The sequence below is a fragment of the Myotis brandtii genome, unplaced genomic scaffold (genome assembly GCF_000412655.1).
Source record: "Myotis brandtii unplaced genomic scaffold, ASM41265v1 scaffold827, whole genome shotgun sequence".
Classification (NCBI taxonomy): domain Eukaryota; kingdom Metazoa; phylum Chordata; class Mammalia; order Chiroptera; family Vespertilionidae; genus Myotis; species Myotis brandtii.
Genome location: NW_005371360.1, coordinates 55568 through 70912, shown reverse-complemented (window position 1 = coordinate 70912; position 15345 = coordinate 55568). Strand labels below are relative to the sequence as shown.

The following is a 15345-nucleotide window of genomic DNA, read 5'->3' as shown; positions in this document are numbered from 1 at the left end:
CCCGCGTCCCCCCCCCCCCCCCCCACCCGGGGATCAAGCCTGCAACCCAGGCATGAGGCCTGAATGGGAAATCGAACCATGACCTCCTGGTTCATGGCCAACACTCAACCACTGCCACACCAGCTGGGCAGCTGGGCATCAGGGTGTTAATGTTCACATACGACTTACAGGCTAGAAATTTTGTCTGTTAAATCCGAAGTCCATTAAATCGAGGGTTTACTGTATTTTTGGCTTTGTGAGCTAGAAGGTCTCTATCATGAATATTCAATTGTGCTGCTATCACTAAGAAAGCATTCACAGGCAATAGGCAAACACAAATGGGCGTCGATGTGTTTCAATACAGCTTCATTTACAAATACAAGGGGTGGGCTAGATTTGGCCCTCAGGCTTGGTTTGCATCCTCTAACCTAAGTAGATGGGAATCTTGTGTCTACTGTGATTCATTATTCAATTACTTCAATAATTTTTATGGAGCTAATAAAGCTTAGTATGTGCCAGAAACTGGGATAGGCAGTAGGGACCCAGCAGAGAACCAAAGGAAGCTCTTGTGCCCTTTGGAATGTGAGCTTCCTATAGGCAGGCACGCTTGCCCTGTTGTGGACTGAATTGTATCCCTCCCCATAATGTGACTATCATTTGGAGATGGGGCCTTTCGGGAGATCACTGAGGTTAAATGAGGTCATACCGTTGGGTCCCTAATCTGATGGGGTTGGTGTCCTTGTAAGAGGAGACACCAGAGCTCTCTCTCTTTCCACGTGAGAACACAGGGAGAAGACAGCCAAGAAGGAAGCAACCCTACCAATACTTTGACCTTGGACTTCCCACCTCCAAAACTGTGAGAAAATAAATGTCTGCTGTTTAAGCCGCCCAGCATGTGGTATGTTGTTATGGAGCCCAAGCCTAAGACACCCTCTGGGTTAACAGACAAGAATTCCCTGTGGCCAGCACAGGGCCTGACACACAGTAAGTGCTCAATAAATACCCATTCCGGTGAGGGAGAGGACAAACACGTAAGATGGTTTCATGTGGTACAATGATACGAGGTATGAATAAAATAGAACAGGAAATGGGGAAGGGGGGTCTGACTGGAAAGTCAGAGCAGAGTTCTCCTAGGAGACCTGAGGAGGGGTCGGCTAGCTTTGGGTCCCTGTGACACTAGTCCTCTAGGTGTGGCCTCCTGTGTTGTTTGGGAGCATGAGGGTGGGAGCCTCGAATCCTGACCATCATCCCCAAGGCTGTACCAAACTCCAGGTTCTATATACACAGGACCAACAGTTCAGGCCCACCACCTCCCTGGAATGACTCACTCATCATATGTCACGTGATAAATGACATCATCGTCTTCTTCCAATGTGGAGGTGGAGCTACAGGGTGCTTCCTGGGATGAGGTGGAGCTACAGGGTGCATCCTGGGACGAGGTGGAGCTACAAGGCGTGTCCTGAGATGAGGCGGAGCTAGAAGGCGTGTCCTGGGACGAGGTGGAGCTACTCGGCGTGTCCTGGGATGGTGGCTTCTTTGTCACCCTGACAACCTTCGCCTCAAACCAACTTCCCACATCCGTGTCCCGAGCATCAACGTACTCATTGGCCTGCAAAGTAAAGGGAAACTCTCTTATCCAACCCAGGGAAGGAAATCTGATCAGCAACACTGGCTCATCATATCTCAGGGCCTGTTTTGATCCTTGGCACTGGCTGCTTCAGGCCTGGGACGCAAATCCAAAAGCCTGGACTCGGGTTTCTCGAGTGCAGCACTGTGGTCACTGGGATCCCTCTGTGAGGGACCATCCTATCCTGGCCATTGTTGGGTGTTGAGAATCTGTCCCCCATGACTGGGGAAACTGGATGTCAGCGGTATCCCCAGTCATGACATCCAGAGATGTCCCAAGATATTGCCAATGGCCCTGAAAGCAGAATCAGCCTAGGGAGCCAGAACTCATTTCTCAAGAAAAGCTGAGAATCCAGATCATTATATGAAATGTCATGATCTTAGAGGGCGGCAGAGAATTCAGAGATTTTACAGCCACTACAGAGGCCAGAGCAGACACTTGTAGGCCAGACCCAGGATTCTGTTTCAGGGATCAGAAAGAAATCTGGAGTAGCACATGCTTCTGCCAAAGAAACTTCAGGTTTTCATGGCAGGACTGTGGGGCCCAGCCACGGGGATGGAGGGGAGTTGGCCCGCCCTCATGAGCTCATGGCTGGGTGGTGGGGAAGCCAAAGTCAGTGGAGCATGAGGAATGATCCTCAGGGGTGCAGAGATCGGCCAGACCCCAAACCTTCTGCAGGAGCCTCACCTTGTACAGGCCCAGCTCCGTCTCATCACACACTGCCTCATCTGCTAAGCCTGCATTCCTGTCCGCCTCCGCAGCCACCTCACCGCTAGTCGAGGACTTGTCCGACTCGCTCTGGCCCAGGCAGTAGCCAGAATCCGTGTCAGAAAGCTCAGAGTCTCTCTCCTGGTTGCTGCTGCTGCTACTGGGGGGAGGAGGCATGAGGTTCTGCCGAACCAGGAGCTGGATGGTGTCATTCAGGCGAACATCATAGTCAAAGAGGGTGTGGCCATCCTCCATCTGCAGAGAAACCAAGACAGAGATCACTTACACGCCTATATTTAGTGTGTCTTCTGGGTGCCAGGCACAGGCACATGCTGTGAGCTAAGGAGGGGATCTGCCCTCAGATTATGGGACAATATAACCTGTTCCCTCCCGGGCATGCACACTGATACCCCTTCCCCAGGGTCCCCAGACCCTCTCAAATGAGGACTCCTGGTGTCATTAGGTAAGTGTCCCCATGAGCACAGCACAATCCTGCTGTGCTGTGGATACACATCAGATGTCAGGGGAGGTTTCCTTAGTACTTCATGTGTTAACGTGCTTTGCAACTTTTGTTACAATAAACACACATTGTCATTCTCAGTTGAGGGCAATCCAGCATACAGGTGCCACTGGCACACAATGTTTGGGGACATCTATGGTTGTCACGATGGAGTGCATCGGGCCAGAAATACTGCAAAACCTTCCACAGTACCCAGGATGGCCCTCCACAGACAATGACCTGGCCCCAATGTCAGCAGTGGCCAGGAAGGAGACCCAGCCTATGTGAGCCCAAGGAGACATACACCCCAACATCCACAAGTCACCTCTGTAAAGCTCTAGCTCAGGTCTTACCCACACAGGGCAACTTCTCAGATCCATTACCTCCACCCCTATTAACTCCTTGATGCTAATTCCACCCACACTAGACACCTGCTAACAGGACACTGTGGCCAGCACAGCTCAGCAATCTACACCCCTGGGTGTGAAGGAGTTTTGTCTTCTGAGTGGCATCCCGATGGCACAAAAGGCCAAGGAGTTACCTTTTATTAGAAACTATCCCGCAGCACTCCGCCAACACCCAACAAGGACCTGCAAGGGCACCTTGTTCTATCCAGATGCCCCTAAGGCCGGTCTGTGTGACACTGGGCTGGATCGTCAGCACACCTGGCCCCCACCCACAATGCCAGGAGCTCCCCCAGTCATGCCAACCACAGATGTCTCCAAACTTCCACCGTCCCCTTAGGGCATCCAACAAGGACCTGCAAGGGCACCTTGTTCTATCCAGAAGCCCCTAAGGCCGGTCTGTGTGACACGGGCTGGATCGTTCTCTGTGGAGGGCCATCCTGAGCATTGCAAGGTGCTGAGCAGCACACCCGGCCCCCACCCACAATGCCAGGAGCTCCCCATCATGCCAACCACAGATGTCTCCAAACTTCCACTGTTCCCTTGGGGCAGAACAACCTGGTTCAGAAGCGGTGCCCTAAAGAAAAGGGAAAAAAGAGGAAAACATACACTTCCCTCCTTCCAAATTTTTACCAAAAGCTGATGTTTCAAAGGGCTGGTTGCAATTAACATGCAAACAGCATCGGGGGTCACAGCGGAGGCAAGTTCCAGGGTCCAAGGTCATCCTTCAGTCCAGTGGTTGTTACTCTTTCTTCATCACAAACCTGAGAATTTGATGATGACCCCTCCCCCCCAAAAAATGCATCTGGACACACCATCACTTGCCTACAGCTGCAGAGGCTGCCAGGGTCCCTCTGAAATCCCGCTAGGTGTCACAATGTTTATCCCTTCACACAATGGAATATTACTCAGCCATGAAAAGGAGTGAAGCACTGACACTCGCTACAACGTGAATGGATCTTGAATACATGATGCTCAGTGAGAAGCCAGACACAAAAGGCCACACAGTATGTGCCTTCAACTATGTGAAATGTCCAGAACAGGCAAATCCACAGACAGGAAGTGGATAACAGTTGCCAGGGGCTGGGGGTGGAAGATGGGGAATAAGGCAGTGATCATTAAAAGGTGTAGAGTTTCCTTTGGATGAAAATGTCCTAAAATTTACTGTGATGACAATTGCAAATCTATGTATAGAGAGAATACTGAATTGCGTATTTTAAAGAGGAGAATTGTATGTTATGAGTTCAATCTCAATCAAGCTGGGGTTTTTTTCCTTAAAAAAAAGAAAAGGCCCTAGATGGTTTGGCTCAGTGGATAGAGCATCAGCCTGCGGACTGAAGGGTCCCGGGTTTGATTCTGGTCAATGGTACATGCCTGGGTTGCGGGCTCGATCCCTAGTAGGGGGCGTGCAGGAGGCAAGCCAATCGATGATTCTCTCTCATCATTGATGTTTCTATCTCTCTCTCCCTTTCCTTTCCTCTCTGAAATCAATAAAAATATATTTTTAAAAAAGAAAAAGAAAAGAAGGCTACATATATATAATCCCATCCACAGATGGTCCTTGACTTATGATGGTTCAACTTGCGATTATTTCGACTTTTTGATGGTGCAAAAGCAATACGCATTCAGTAGTAGCCATACTTCGAATTTTGAATTTGGATCTTGTCCCAGGGTAGCGATATGCAGTCTAATACACTCCCGTGGTGCTGGGCAGCTGCATCAAGAGGATTTTGCCCAACTGGAGGCAAATGTAAGTGTTCTATTCACAACGGGCTGTGTTAAACTGTGATTTTCAGTAGGTTAGGTGTACTAAATACGTTTTGTTTTGTTTTTAATCCTCACCGAAGATATTTTTTCCATTGACTTTTAGAGAGAGTAGCAGGGCAAGAGAAGGGGGGAGAGGGGGAGAGAGGGAGGGAGGGAGGGAGGGAGACCTACAACCAAGTCAAGTGCCCTTGACCAGGAATCGAACTCGTGACTCTTAGGTCCTCAGGCCAACGCGCCAACCACTGAGCAACTGGCCAGGGCTAAATATGTTTTTTACTTACAATATTTCGTTTTGTCTTTTAGTTGTATTTTTGAAGTAGTTGTGCGAGGCAGCAGTTTCTGGTGTTTACCTATGCCACCATCTTGGTTTCTCTACTTACAATATTTCAACTTCTCAGGATATAACAACCCATCACAAGTCAAAGGGCATCTCTATATGAAATTCTAGAAAGGGCAAAACTATGGAGACAGTGAAAGGATCAGTGGCTGCCAGAAAGTGGAGGGAGGATAAATAGGTATAGCACAGAGTATTTTTAAGGCAGTGAAACTACACTGTAGTTTCCAACCCCATGGAACTTATGACACCAAGAGTGAACCCTAAGGTAGCCTATGGACTCTGGGTGACTATGACATGCCGATCTAGGTACATGGCTTATAACAAATGCACCATCTGGTGCCCGATGCTGACAGTAGGTGTGTGAGTACACAGGAAATCTCTGAACCTGCCTCATCATTTTGCTGAGAAGCTAAGATTGCTCTCAGAAATAAAGTTTATTAATTTTAAAAAAGATGAAGGACAAATGCCTCCAGTGTGACTGTGACAGGAAACTACCAGAGGGCAAGCCAAATGGCCTTAAAAAGGATAACTGAGAAGCTAAGATTGCTCTCAGAAATAAAGTTTATTTTAAAAAAGATGAAGGACAAATGCCCCCAGTGTAACTGTGACAGGAAACTACCAGAGGGCAAGCCAAATGGCCTTAAAAAGGATACACAAGACATTCGCACCTAGGGCCCAGCACCTCCAGGGTTAGGCAGACATACAAGGCCCAGTGTCTCCAGGTGCAGTTGCCCTCAATGAGAACCAGTAAGCTAGAGAGACCCTCACATGTGCTTGAGGACACGGACACCAATGTTCCTACCTGGCATATTCACAGAGACATTATTTGCAAGCAAAACTATGGCTTATACATGCAAAGGAGTATCACACAGCTGCATGTGACAGTGAAACACAGCAAAAGTGGATGTGTCTCCCACACACACATCAAGGGAAACGAGGACGACTTCAGAGGACACTTCAGAGGACGGGAAATAAATCTAGCCGCCTGGGCAACAGAGAGGCAGTGGTAGGGCCGAGCCAGAAGGGAGCACGTGATCAGACTTGTTTCACAACGAGCACCGGACAGAGGCCGAGTTGGAGAGAAGAGAGGCCCAGCTGGGAGGCTGAGGTAAGATACAGAGAGGCAGTGGTAGGGCCGAGCCAGAAGGGAGCACGTGATCAGACTTGTTTCACAACGAGCACCGGACAGAGGCCCCGGACAGAGGCCGAGTTGGAGAGAAGAGAGGCCAAGCTGGGAGGCTGAGGTAAGAGGAGGCAGAATGCACCAGAATGGCCACTGGGGGTGCAGAGGAGGGGTGGAAAGGGTCACGCAACACTGAGGCAGGGGGAATCCTGATTTGGCTTCAGCACTCACACCACTCCTCTCTCATGGTATTTTTCTACTGACAACACCTCCCACAGGTTGAGCCCACGCTGGGCCTGACCTGGCCCCTCACCTCCATGACAGGTCAGGAAGCCAGACTGACAGAAGCCCACTGACTTCCTCAGGGCCTGAGCTTCCTGGAGGCGACCTGCCTGCCCGCACAAGGGCGCAGACAGAGGCACAAACAGGGCAGGACGTGGGCAGGAAAGGGGGCACTCGGGCTGAGCCAGGCTGGCATGAAGCTCTGCCTGCAGGACGCGATTCACAACCTAGAACTTTCCAGAAGGGTCCTGCAGTCAGCAAGAAGCAGCTTGCACAACTGTTGGCTACAGTGAGGAGGTGTATTGTGTGCCCCTCTATCCCCACCGGCTTCCCCAAAGCTGTGCAGAAACGTTCAGGAACCACAAGGAGAGAGGCTGGGCCCAGGCCTACCTCATGCTAACATGTCCGCATGAGGTGACCAAACAGTCTAAGGTTTGGGTTCGTTATTGAGATCCTAAAATTCCAACCAAGACTAACGGCATTAATAAAAGCTATAGCTTTTTCCACCAGACACCAAATCTGCTGGCACCTTGATCTTGGACTTCCAGCCTCCAGAACTGTAAGAAATAAAAATCTGATGTTTATAAAAAACATAAAAAATTTTAAAAAGCTATAAAAACTGAATGACAAGTGAGCACCACCTTTCGTTAGAGGTTCTAATGTTAAAATTAAACCCGAGGGGGCGGTCAACTGGGGGAAAAGGAGACTTATGTAAAACTTTAGACAATAAAAAAAAAATTAAACCTGAAGTTAAAATCTTGAATAACCAAAATTTCCACTGACAACCCCTTAAATCGCCTGTAGTAAAATGTGCAGTTGTACCTAGATATCTGCAGGGCAGTGGGTCCTGAACCCCCCAAGGACACCCAAATCGTGAGATGCTCAAGTCCCTTAAAGAAAACTAGTGTCCCAGTGCATGGACTCGTGCACATTGAAAGGAAACTAATTAGAAGAAATATTTTAATATCGCTATTCGCCCTTTCTCTACAATAGAAGTGTCAACCAAATTCACAATCGACAATGACAGATCGAAACACAAGCATGCAATTGGTGCAGAGAGCTTTATATGTATCGTGCATGGGCGAGTCAACTTAGTCTTTTATATATATAGACTAAACTTGCTTAATTAGACCTGCTTTCTGATGTAGCTAAACTTTTTCCAGCCCAGTGAAGCACCTCAACTTCTCTTTTAGGTAACTGTCAGCAGCATAGCAGTAAATATCAACACGAAGCAGATTATCATTGTAGATCACGCAGGGAGAACAAAGGGTAAAATATTTAACTGCAGCAGTGTTTGACTATATTCTGAGCAGTGAAAAAACCTGGAGTCATTTTGAAGGTCCACCATTTCTTACTTCTTTTCAGTCAGGTCAAGTTTCTAAACTTTCTAAATCTCCATTTTCCGGCTAATGAAAAGAAAATAGGATTCCACCGAGTCTCCTATCTACCTATTCCAGGACTTCTGTGAGGATCAAATGAGATCAGGCACGGGAAAACGCTTCACAGACATTTGGTTAAAGGGTAAAATGTTTAAAGTATAAAGCAAGTCATGTTCCTGGGCTGAAGAAACTGCAAGGCGGCTAGTCTCTAGGGAGAGGAAGCCAGGCGTTGCTACGTGACGTCATTACCTGGCGCCCACAGCGACCACTTCCGGGCTGGGCTGGGCTGTGGGCCGCATTTTGCACCATGGGGTCTCAGCAGCGTTGGCTGCGTTTGGTGGGCTGTTACTCCGGGGTGGTGGCAAGGCCTGTGTCCCACTTGGGGGAAGCTGAGTGTTGCTTTGTCAGCGCCAGGTCCACAGTGCCATTTCTTTGTAAATGACCAGTGCATGTCACAAGAGCTCCTGCATTGAGCGTCTGACCCCAGTGGTCAGTGCGCATCATAGCGACTGGTCGGACTATCGGAGGGACACTTAGCATATTAGCCTTTTATATATATAGATAGCATACTTGCACATAACCTACATTTGCATGACCCCCAGGGACACCCAAATGGTTAGATGCCCAAATCCGTTATAGAAAATGGTGTAGTATTTGCACAGAACCTATACATGCGTACAGGCTACAGCACCTAGAGCAGGGCACCTTACACATCCCTTCAATTGCGTGGATTCAGCATAGTGCTTGGCATGCAGCAAATTCAAGTTTTGCTTTTTGAAACTTTCTGGGATTTCCCCTCCTGAATAGTTTTTATCTGTGGTTGGTCAAATCTGTGGATACAAAACAAAACCTGCAGATATGGAAGACTGACTATATGTGTTTGGAGGCACATAACCCTGTACTGCAGATTCAGGTCTGACAGCAAAACTGCATACAGTATTTTTTTTAATCGATTTGAGAGAGAAAGGAAGGGGGGAGGGAGGAAGGGAGGGAGGGAGGGAGGGAGAGGGAGAAAGAGAGCAACATCAACTTATTGTTCCACTTATTTATGCACTCACTGGTTGATTCCTGTATGTGTCCTGACTGGGGCTCAAACCCACAACCTTGGCACATCAGGACAACACTCTAACCAACCAAGCTACCTGGCCAGGGCCAACTGCCTACAATATTTAAATTACGTCTCTCTCTCTCTCTTTTAAACCAAGTATGCTTCCTGGACATTTGGAATTTTATGCCATGGGCATCATGTACATCTAAATAAACACATATACAATTTAACAACTAAGCACCTGGTTCCTTTTGGAAACTTGTATTAAAATCTCACCATGGCCCTGGCTGGTTTGGCTCAGTGGATAGAGCGTTGGCCTGCGGACTGAAGGGTCTCAGGTTCGATTCCGGTCAAGGGCACATGCTTGTTTATAGATTACTAAGGCACACTGCTATACCCTGTCATTTCATATTTGGCGAAGTAGAGTAAGTATTAGCATCATTACCATCCCCCACCCTCTGTCTAACCATTTTTATATTAATAAAAAAGATCATCAAGGAAAAGAGATTTGCCCAAGGTCATTCAGTAAATGGATGCCTCTGTGCAAGCCTATCATCATAGAGACCATCTCTACTCTCAGTGTCTCAAAGATCCTATCTAGAGGACACCCAAATCTACATCTTCATCTTAAACACCCAAGTGCAGCCTGGCTGGTATGGCTCAGTGGTTGAGCGTTGACCCATGAACCGGTCACAAGATCAATTCCGGTCAGGGCACATGCCTGGGTTGCGGGCTCAATCCTTGGTAGGGGGCATGCAGGAGGCAGCCACTCAATGTTTCTCTGTCATCTATCTCTCTATTCCTCTCCCTTCCCCTCTCTCTAAAATCAATAAAATACAAAAAATAAAAATAAGAAAATAAAAAAGCTCTCATCCATGTTTCTATCTCTCTATCCCTCTCCCTTCCCCGCTCTCTAAAATCAATAAAATACAAAAAATAAAAAAGCTCGCCATGCCTATTGCTTCTGTTCACTTTCTGCCCTTCGTGACTTTTGGGGGATACTTTTCAGGGCGCCGTGTGCTGCCCCCCAAAACACAAGAGAGCAGGAAATAAATGTCACCGGGTTTGGCATGTGGTGGCAATTTGGGTGAGAGGTGGAGAGGACATAAACCAGACTGCAGGGTCTTAATGAGGGTGGTGTGAGCCTGGTGCCAAGAGGGACCCAGAGCTGGAGAAGAAAAGGGAACTTGGAGAGACAGGAAGTAAGAAACTGCTCTGCCCCTCTTCCAGGGGATGCAGCTTACCCCACCCCCATCTTCCCATCTCAGCCTCCAGGCCTCCGCAGAGCAACCTGAGGTGCAGGCCAGACAAGAGGGATGGAGAGACGGAAGAAGAAAACACAGGGAACAGGATCCCAGATGTGGCAGAGGTGACACAACTGCCCACTCGGGAAGGAGCAAGCAGAGTGAGCACCTCAAGCACGACCCTTCTCGCACATCCTAGCCCCTCTCGGACATGGAGAATGCAAATCAGGCAGGACAACTGAACTCTGTCCTTTGACCCTGCAGGGCCACAGCTGACCATGTGCCCTGGAGCAACATTTCAGTGGTCATAAGGCCAAAACTCTTGTGATGTCTCCACACTGACCCTGGCCATTTTCACTCCTACAGTCTCACAGGGGTACCGAGGAGCCTTCATAATGCAGGATGATGCCACCATTCTGACGACCAAGGAAAGGTGCACGCGTGAATTCCGATTTCTAATTTCCAATTTCTAACACGCAAGAAACGATGGACATAACCCCAGCAGAAGCTCTTCGGGGTCCTCAATCACTTTGGAGGGTGGACAGGGGGCCTGAGACCAAACAGTCTGAGCACCCTGCCCTGGAAAAACTCCTGCAACCAAGTGCCCTGACACATTGCACAGCAATGTTGTTCCTGAGAATAAAACCTGGCTTCACCAACCCGGAGCCTGGATCAGAGCACAAGGTGATTGGCACACCACAGCCCTCGTGACAGTTCTGTCCCACACTTGGTTTTGTAAACAAAATGTATTGTGACTCCTACTGAAACAGGTCCATTCGTTTACATACTGTCTATGGCTGCCTTCCTGCTCCAGTGGTGGAGGTGAGCCGTCCCCAGAGAGACAAATATTTACTACCAGGCTCTTTACAGACAGAATCTGCTGACCCCGGCTTAGAGGGCATGCCCTCTAGCTGGGAGCTCTCCATGGGAAAAAGGGACCTTCCCGCAAGCAGCCGGAAGAACAAGTATCTGCGAGGAACTGTCCTATTTGCTGCCTGACCCTGCCCTTCGGAAAGACAGGCAGCGTCCTGGAAAGGCCACTACAGCAGGGACACTTGGTAGGTTACTGTGACATGAGTGACCCTTGCAAGGCCATTCCCAGGACATCGTTTCAACTGATCTTTCAGACTGACCTTAACAGAGCCTTGGAGCTCAGCAAGGCCAAGTTAGCTGTTTTCCTAAATTAGCTACAAAACTACTAGGGGTGATTTTGTCCCCAAGAGGACACTTGGTGATGCTGGGGACATTTGTGGTTATCACAACCAGGGGTGCTCCTAGCATTGAGTGGGTGGGGCCAGGAATGCTGCTCAACACGGCACAGCCCCCCACAGAGAAAGACCAAGCCCCTCACGGAGAATGACCGGCCCCCATGTCAGGGGCCCCCAGGGGTACAGGCCCTGAGCTGATTTATTGCACCTTTATTGTGAGCCAGACATGGGCTCATTCCTTCACATCCATTACCTCACTGAATTCTTACCATGCCACCATGCCGTGAGTCCACAATTAGCTCTGTCCGAACAGAGAGTCCATGGCCAAGCCACTGGGACAGGGGACTTGGGAAGATTATGTAAAGCGCAAAGCCTTGTACCTGAGCTTGTTCAAGGCTATGCCACAAATAACAGCTATTATTAATTTTATGGGCAGCAAAAAAACAGGCGCCAGATGCCTCTCTCCTCGCCCAGGCTGGGCCTGCCGCCGAGGTCCCTTCCCCCCATGCTCCCTGTATTTCCGCCAATCAAGCGACATAACCGCCAACCTATTCAGCCTAAATAAGCTGCCACAAAGCCCTCCCATATCCTGAAGAAAGACTCAGCTATGTTCTGCTTTATGGTCTCAGTCAACCTCCCTGCAGAACTTGGACTGCTTTGCCATATTTCTTTTAAGGGCGGGGCAGGGAGATTGTGCAGACTCCCTAGAACGTTCTGGAAAACAACAGCTCTCCTGCACCCACTGGAAACTGCACCGCCTCCTATCACTATTAGTCCAGTCTGTTTGCAGGCTTGACTTGCTTGGAGCCGCGGCTTGTGTGCTTTTGTCACCCACCCTCCCGTCGATGTCCACACCTCCGAGCCACCAGGCCGATTCCTGGCCAGACAACCTTGGGGAAATTGCATCAGGCTCTGAGGCCTGGCTTCCTTACCCGGAAGACAGAAACAACTGCACGGAAGACAGAAACAACTGCAGGTTCCCTCACAAAGCTGCCGGCCGAGGAGCGCCGCAGGAAGGAGAATGGGCCACACTGTGGTAACTATAAAAGCTGCACTGTGTGAAAGCAGCGTTAAGAGCCCTGTATCTCATCACCAACAGCCTTAAGATTAAAGGCACTATGTGTGTGTCTAAGGCACCTTGGTGTTGCTGTCATCATGCTTTGTACTTACACAGAGGTCAGCAAGACTTTTGAATGGATCAAATATTGTATGATGAATGAAGGGAGATAGGGGTTTGGTTATGTGGGTATAGACATTTGTCAGAACTCCAAATGGTCTGCTTAAGACGTGCCTTGATATATACAAATTTTACCTAAAAAGGCAGTGAGAACCCCAATAGTGAACTCTACTTAATGACAGGCATGCTGAGTGTTTAGGGGTGATATGAACGATCGTCTGCAAACTTACTTTGAAATGCATCCCCAAAAATAAGACATATTGGTGGATGGATATAGAGCAAGACAGAGCCGAGTGATAAAAGTGACCACACAAAATATCAGTGGTAAAACCTAGGGAGGTGTTCATGTGTTCGTGGGTCTTTCAACTTTTCTACATGTTTGCAATGTAAAAATTAAAATGAACAGTGTTTAATAGAATATAAACCTACTGATGTTAAAAAAAAACACGTGTTTGGCACACAACAGGCAAACAAACATACGTGCTTCCTTGAACTTTGTGAGGACTCCATTCAACCTGCCTTTGAACTACACCATGAACTGCTTAGTAGGCACATGCAAGAGGTTTTCAGAAAGGACCTCTGCTGAACAAATCGACTGAGTGGCAAATCACAATCCGTGTAGATGCCACCAAATGAGGCCCTTAAGAGGCAGGCGACAGCAGCCCAGCTGGAGCTCCACGAAGGCCCTGCCTTTTCTCAACACGAATGCGACTGCACAGTTAAATCCCCAAGTTTGCGGGATCGGCTTTCCCTCCCCTGCAGGGCGGGTTATAACTCAGATTCTTAAGACATTCAAGTCATCCTATCTCTCACAGGAAGGAGGCTAAAGGTCTTCCAGGGCGCTGCAAGCCCAAGAAATTAATCATCAGGTCTCATTTCAAGTAAGCACACAGGATCCTCCCAACCCCCAAAAATCATGCCCAGGCGCGGACACGGAGTGTTTATTTTTCAATCTAGACACCAGATGGCGGCAGGATCCAGTTCAAAACGCCACAACAACAAAGTCGGGCGCCCAGCCCAACTAAAGACTTTTAATCCAGTTCAATCGCTACACCACTGTCCCTACGGTCCACCCAACTCCAGGATGGTCCCAGCAGACAGGACCCACACTTCGTGTCACCATCTCCCACTCAGGGAAATTTCATTCCCAGGCGTACATCCCGCCATCCCCTCAAGGACAACTACAAAACTGGAAACCTCCCCCAGTGCCACTGGAGAAAGCGTCCCAACGGCGAGCCACCGCTAAAGCAGGGGTGGCCATTTTAACTGCTTCCAGGGTCGGAGGACAGAGCGCAAAGGACAGAGGAGCAAGGCCGCAGACCACAGCACCGGCCCCTGGTCATCCGCAGCCCCCGCAAGAGCAGGCCCAGAGTGGCAGAAATTCCAGATTTGCGAGCACCGTCTCCCGCCTCTGAATAAGCTGGTCCAAATTTCTAGAAAACACCCCCTCGGGGGGTCAAACTCAAAATAGGTGCGGGCCGTGGGCCACCAGTGTGTGTTTCAAAGAACAACGCGGTCCCTTCCGCCCTAGTGTTTGAGTAAGGATTCTGGGCTCTTCCTTGAAATTCATCGGCTCTCCGTCAGCCACCTCCAACTTCTTTTCCTAGAAATCATTTTGAGGGGCTTCAAAAACAATAAAAGGAAAAGGGAGTGTGAGAAGCCCAAATGCTACAGATTCCAGTGCCAGCTGCCTGCCCAGTGTGTCAGTCTGTGAGTTGAGCCTTTGTTCCTGGCTCAGGCATGGGAGTTTTCTGTGGAGACGTGAAGCGGGACCGGATGAGGGGGGGGAGACTGAATGTGCTGGTGGCGGAGGAGCAAAGCCTGGACGAGACAGGAACAAAGGTGCTGGGCGGCGGGCAGCCTGCAGGGCGCGTTTACCTGCTTGCCCCGGTAGAAGAGCCTCTGTCGGCCGGGCTCCACGTGGAACAGCTCCTGGATCTTCTCCCGCAGCTCTTCCACCTTGGTCAGCCTGGAGAGCGAGCCCACGCTGTGGGCCACCTTCCCGTCCATGGTGCGAACCTGGATCCACATGATGCCTGCTGGTGCTGAGAGCAGAGAGTGGATCCTCCGGTCAGTGCTGCCGCTGCCGCCCCCACCAGGCCCGTGCCACACTTGGGTCATCCTGGCTTTGTCCAGTCTGCGGACACCAAAAAACTCCCCGAACGCCCTCTCGGACCCCCTAGTCCCCACAGACGGCCAGAGCTAGCCCGGAGCCAGGCAGAGTAAATTAAAGGAGTTAACGCGTAAATGACTAACACCAGTGTAGGTTTAGGAGGAAGGGGAAATTAGGGAAGGCAAACGGCCTCTTGAACCACTCAGTCCAACCCACACACCCGCTTCGGAGGAAAGAGACACCAACGTCCAGAGGAGGAAGGACACAGCCAAAAGCTGAGGGGTCGAGTTCGTTCATTCATTCATTCATTCATTCACTGAATTAATACTGACGCAAGAGGGAAACCCAAAAGTCCGGCGCAGGTCGGAACTTCAGAAGTCCCTGGGAACTCAACAAAGTGTGAAGGGGAAGAACCCCCCACCCCCCACCCCGGAGACACGCGAGGCTCTG

The 15345-nt window shown here is 49.5% G+C and overlaps 1 protein-coding gene across 1 annotated transcript in view; it reads right to left on the bottom strand.

Moving 5' to 3' along the window:
- The window catches only part of UHRF1 (ubiquitin-like with PHD and ring finger domains 1), a 48486-nt gene that overhangs the window by 26355 nt on the left and 6786 nt on the right, over positions 1 to 15345 (bottom strand). The window contains exons 2-4 of the mRNA XM_005884374.2: positions 14661 to 14827; positions 2294 to 2569; positions 1308 to 1588 (exon numbers count right to left, since the gene is read on the bottom strand). Coding sequence (XP_005884436.1) covers positions 1308 to 1588; positions 2294 to 2569; positions 14661 to 14813 — 710 coding nt within the window. The 5' untranslated portion in view covers positions 14814 to 14827. The remainder of the gene's footprint in view (positions 1 to 1307; positions 1589 to 2293; positions 2570 to 14660; positions 14828 to 15345) is intronic.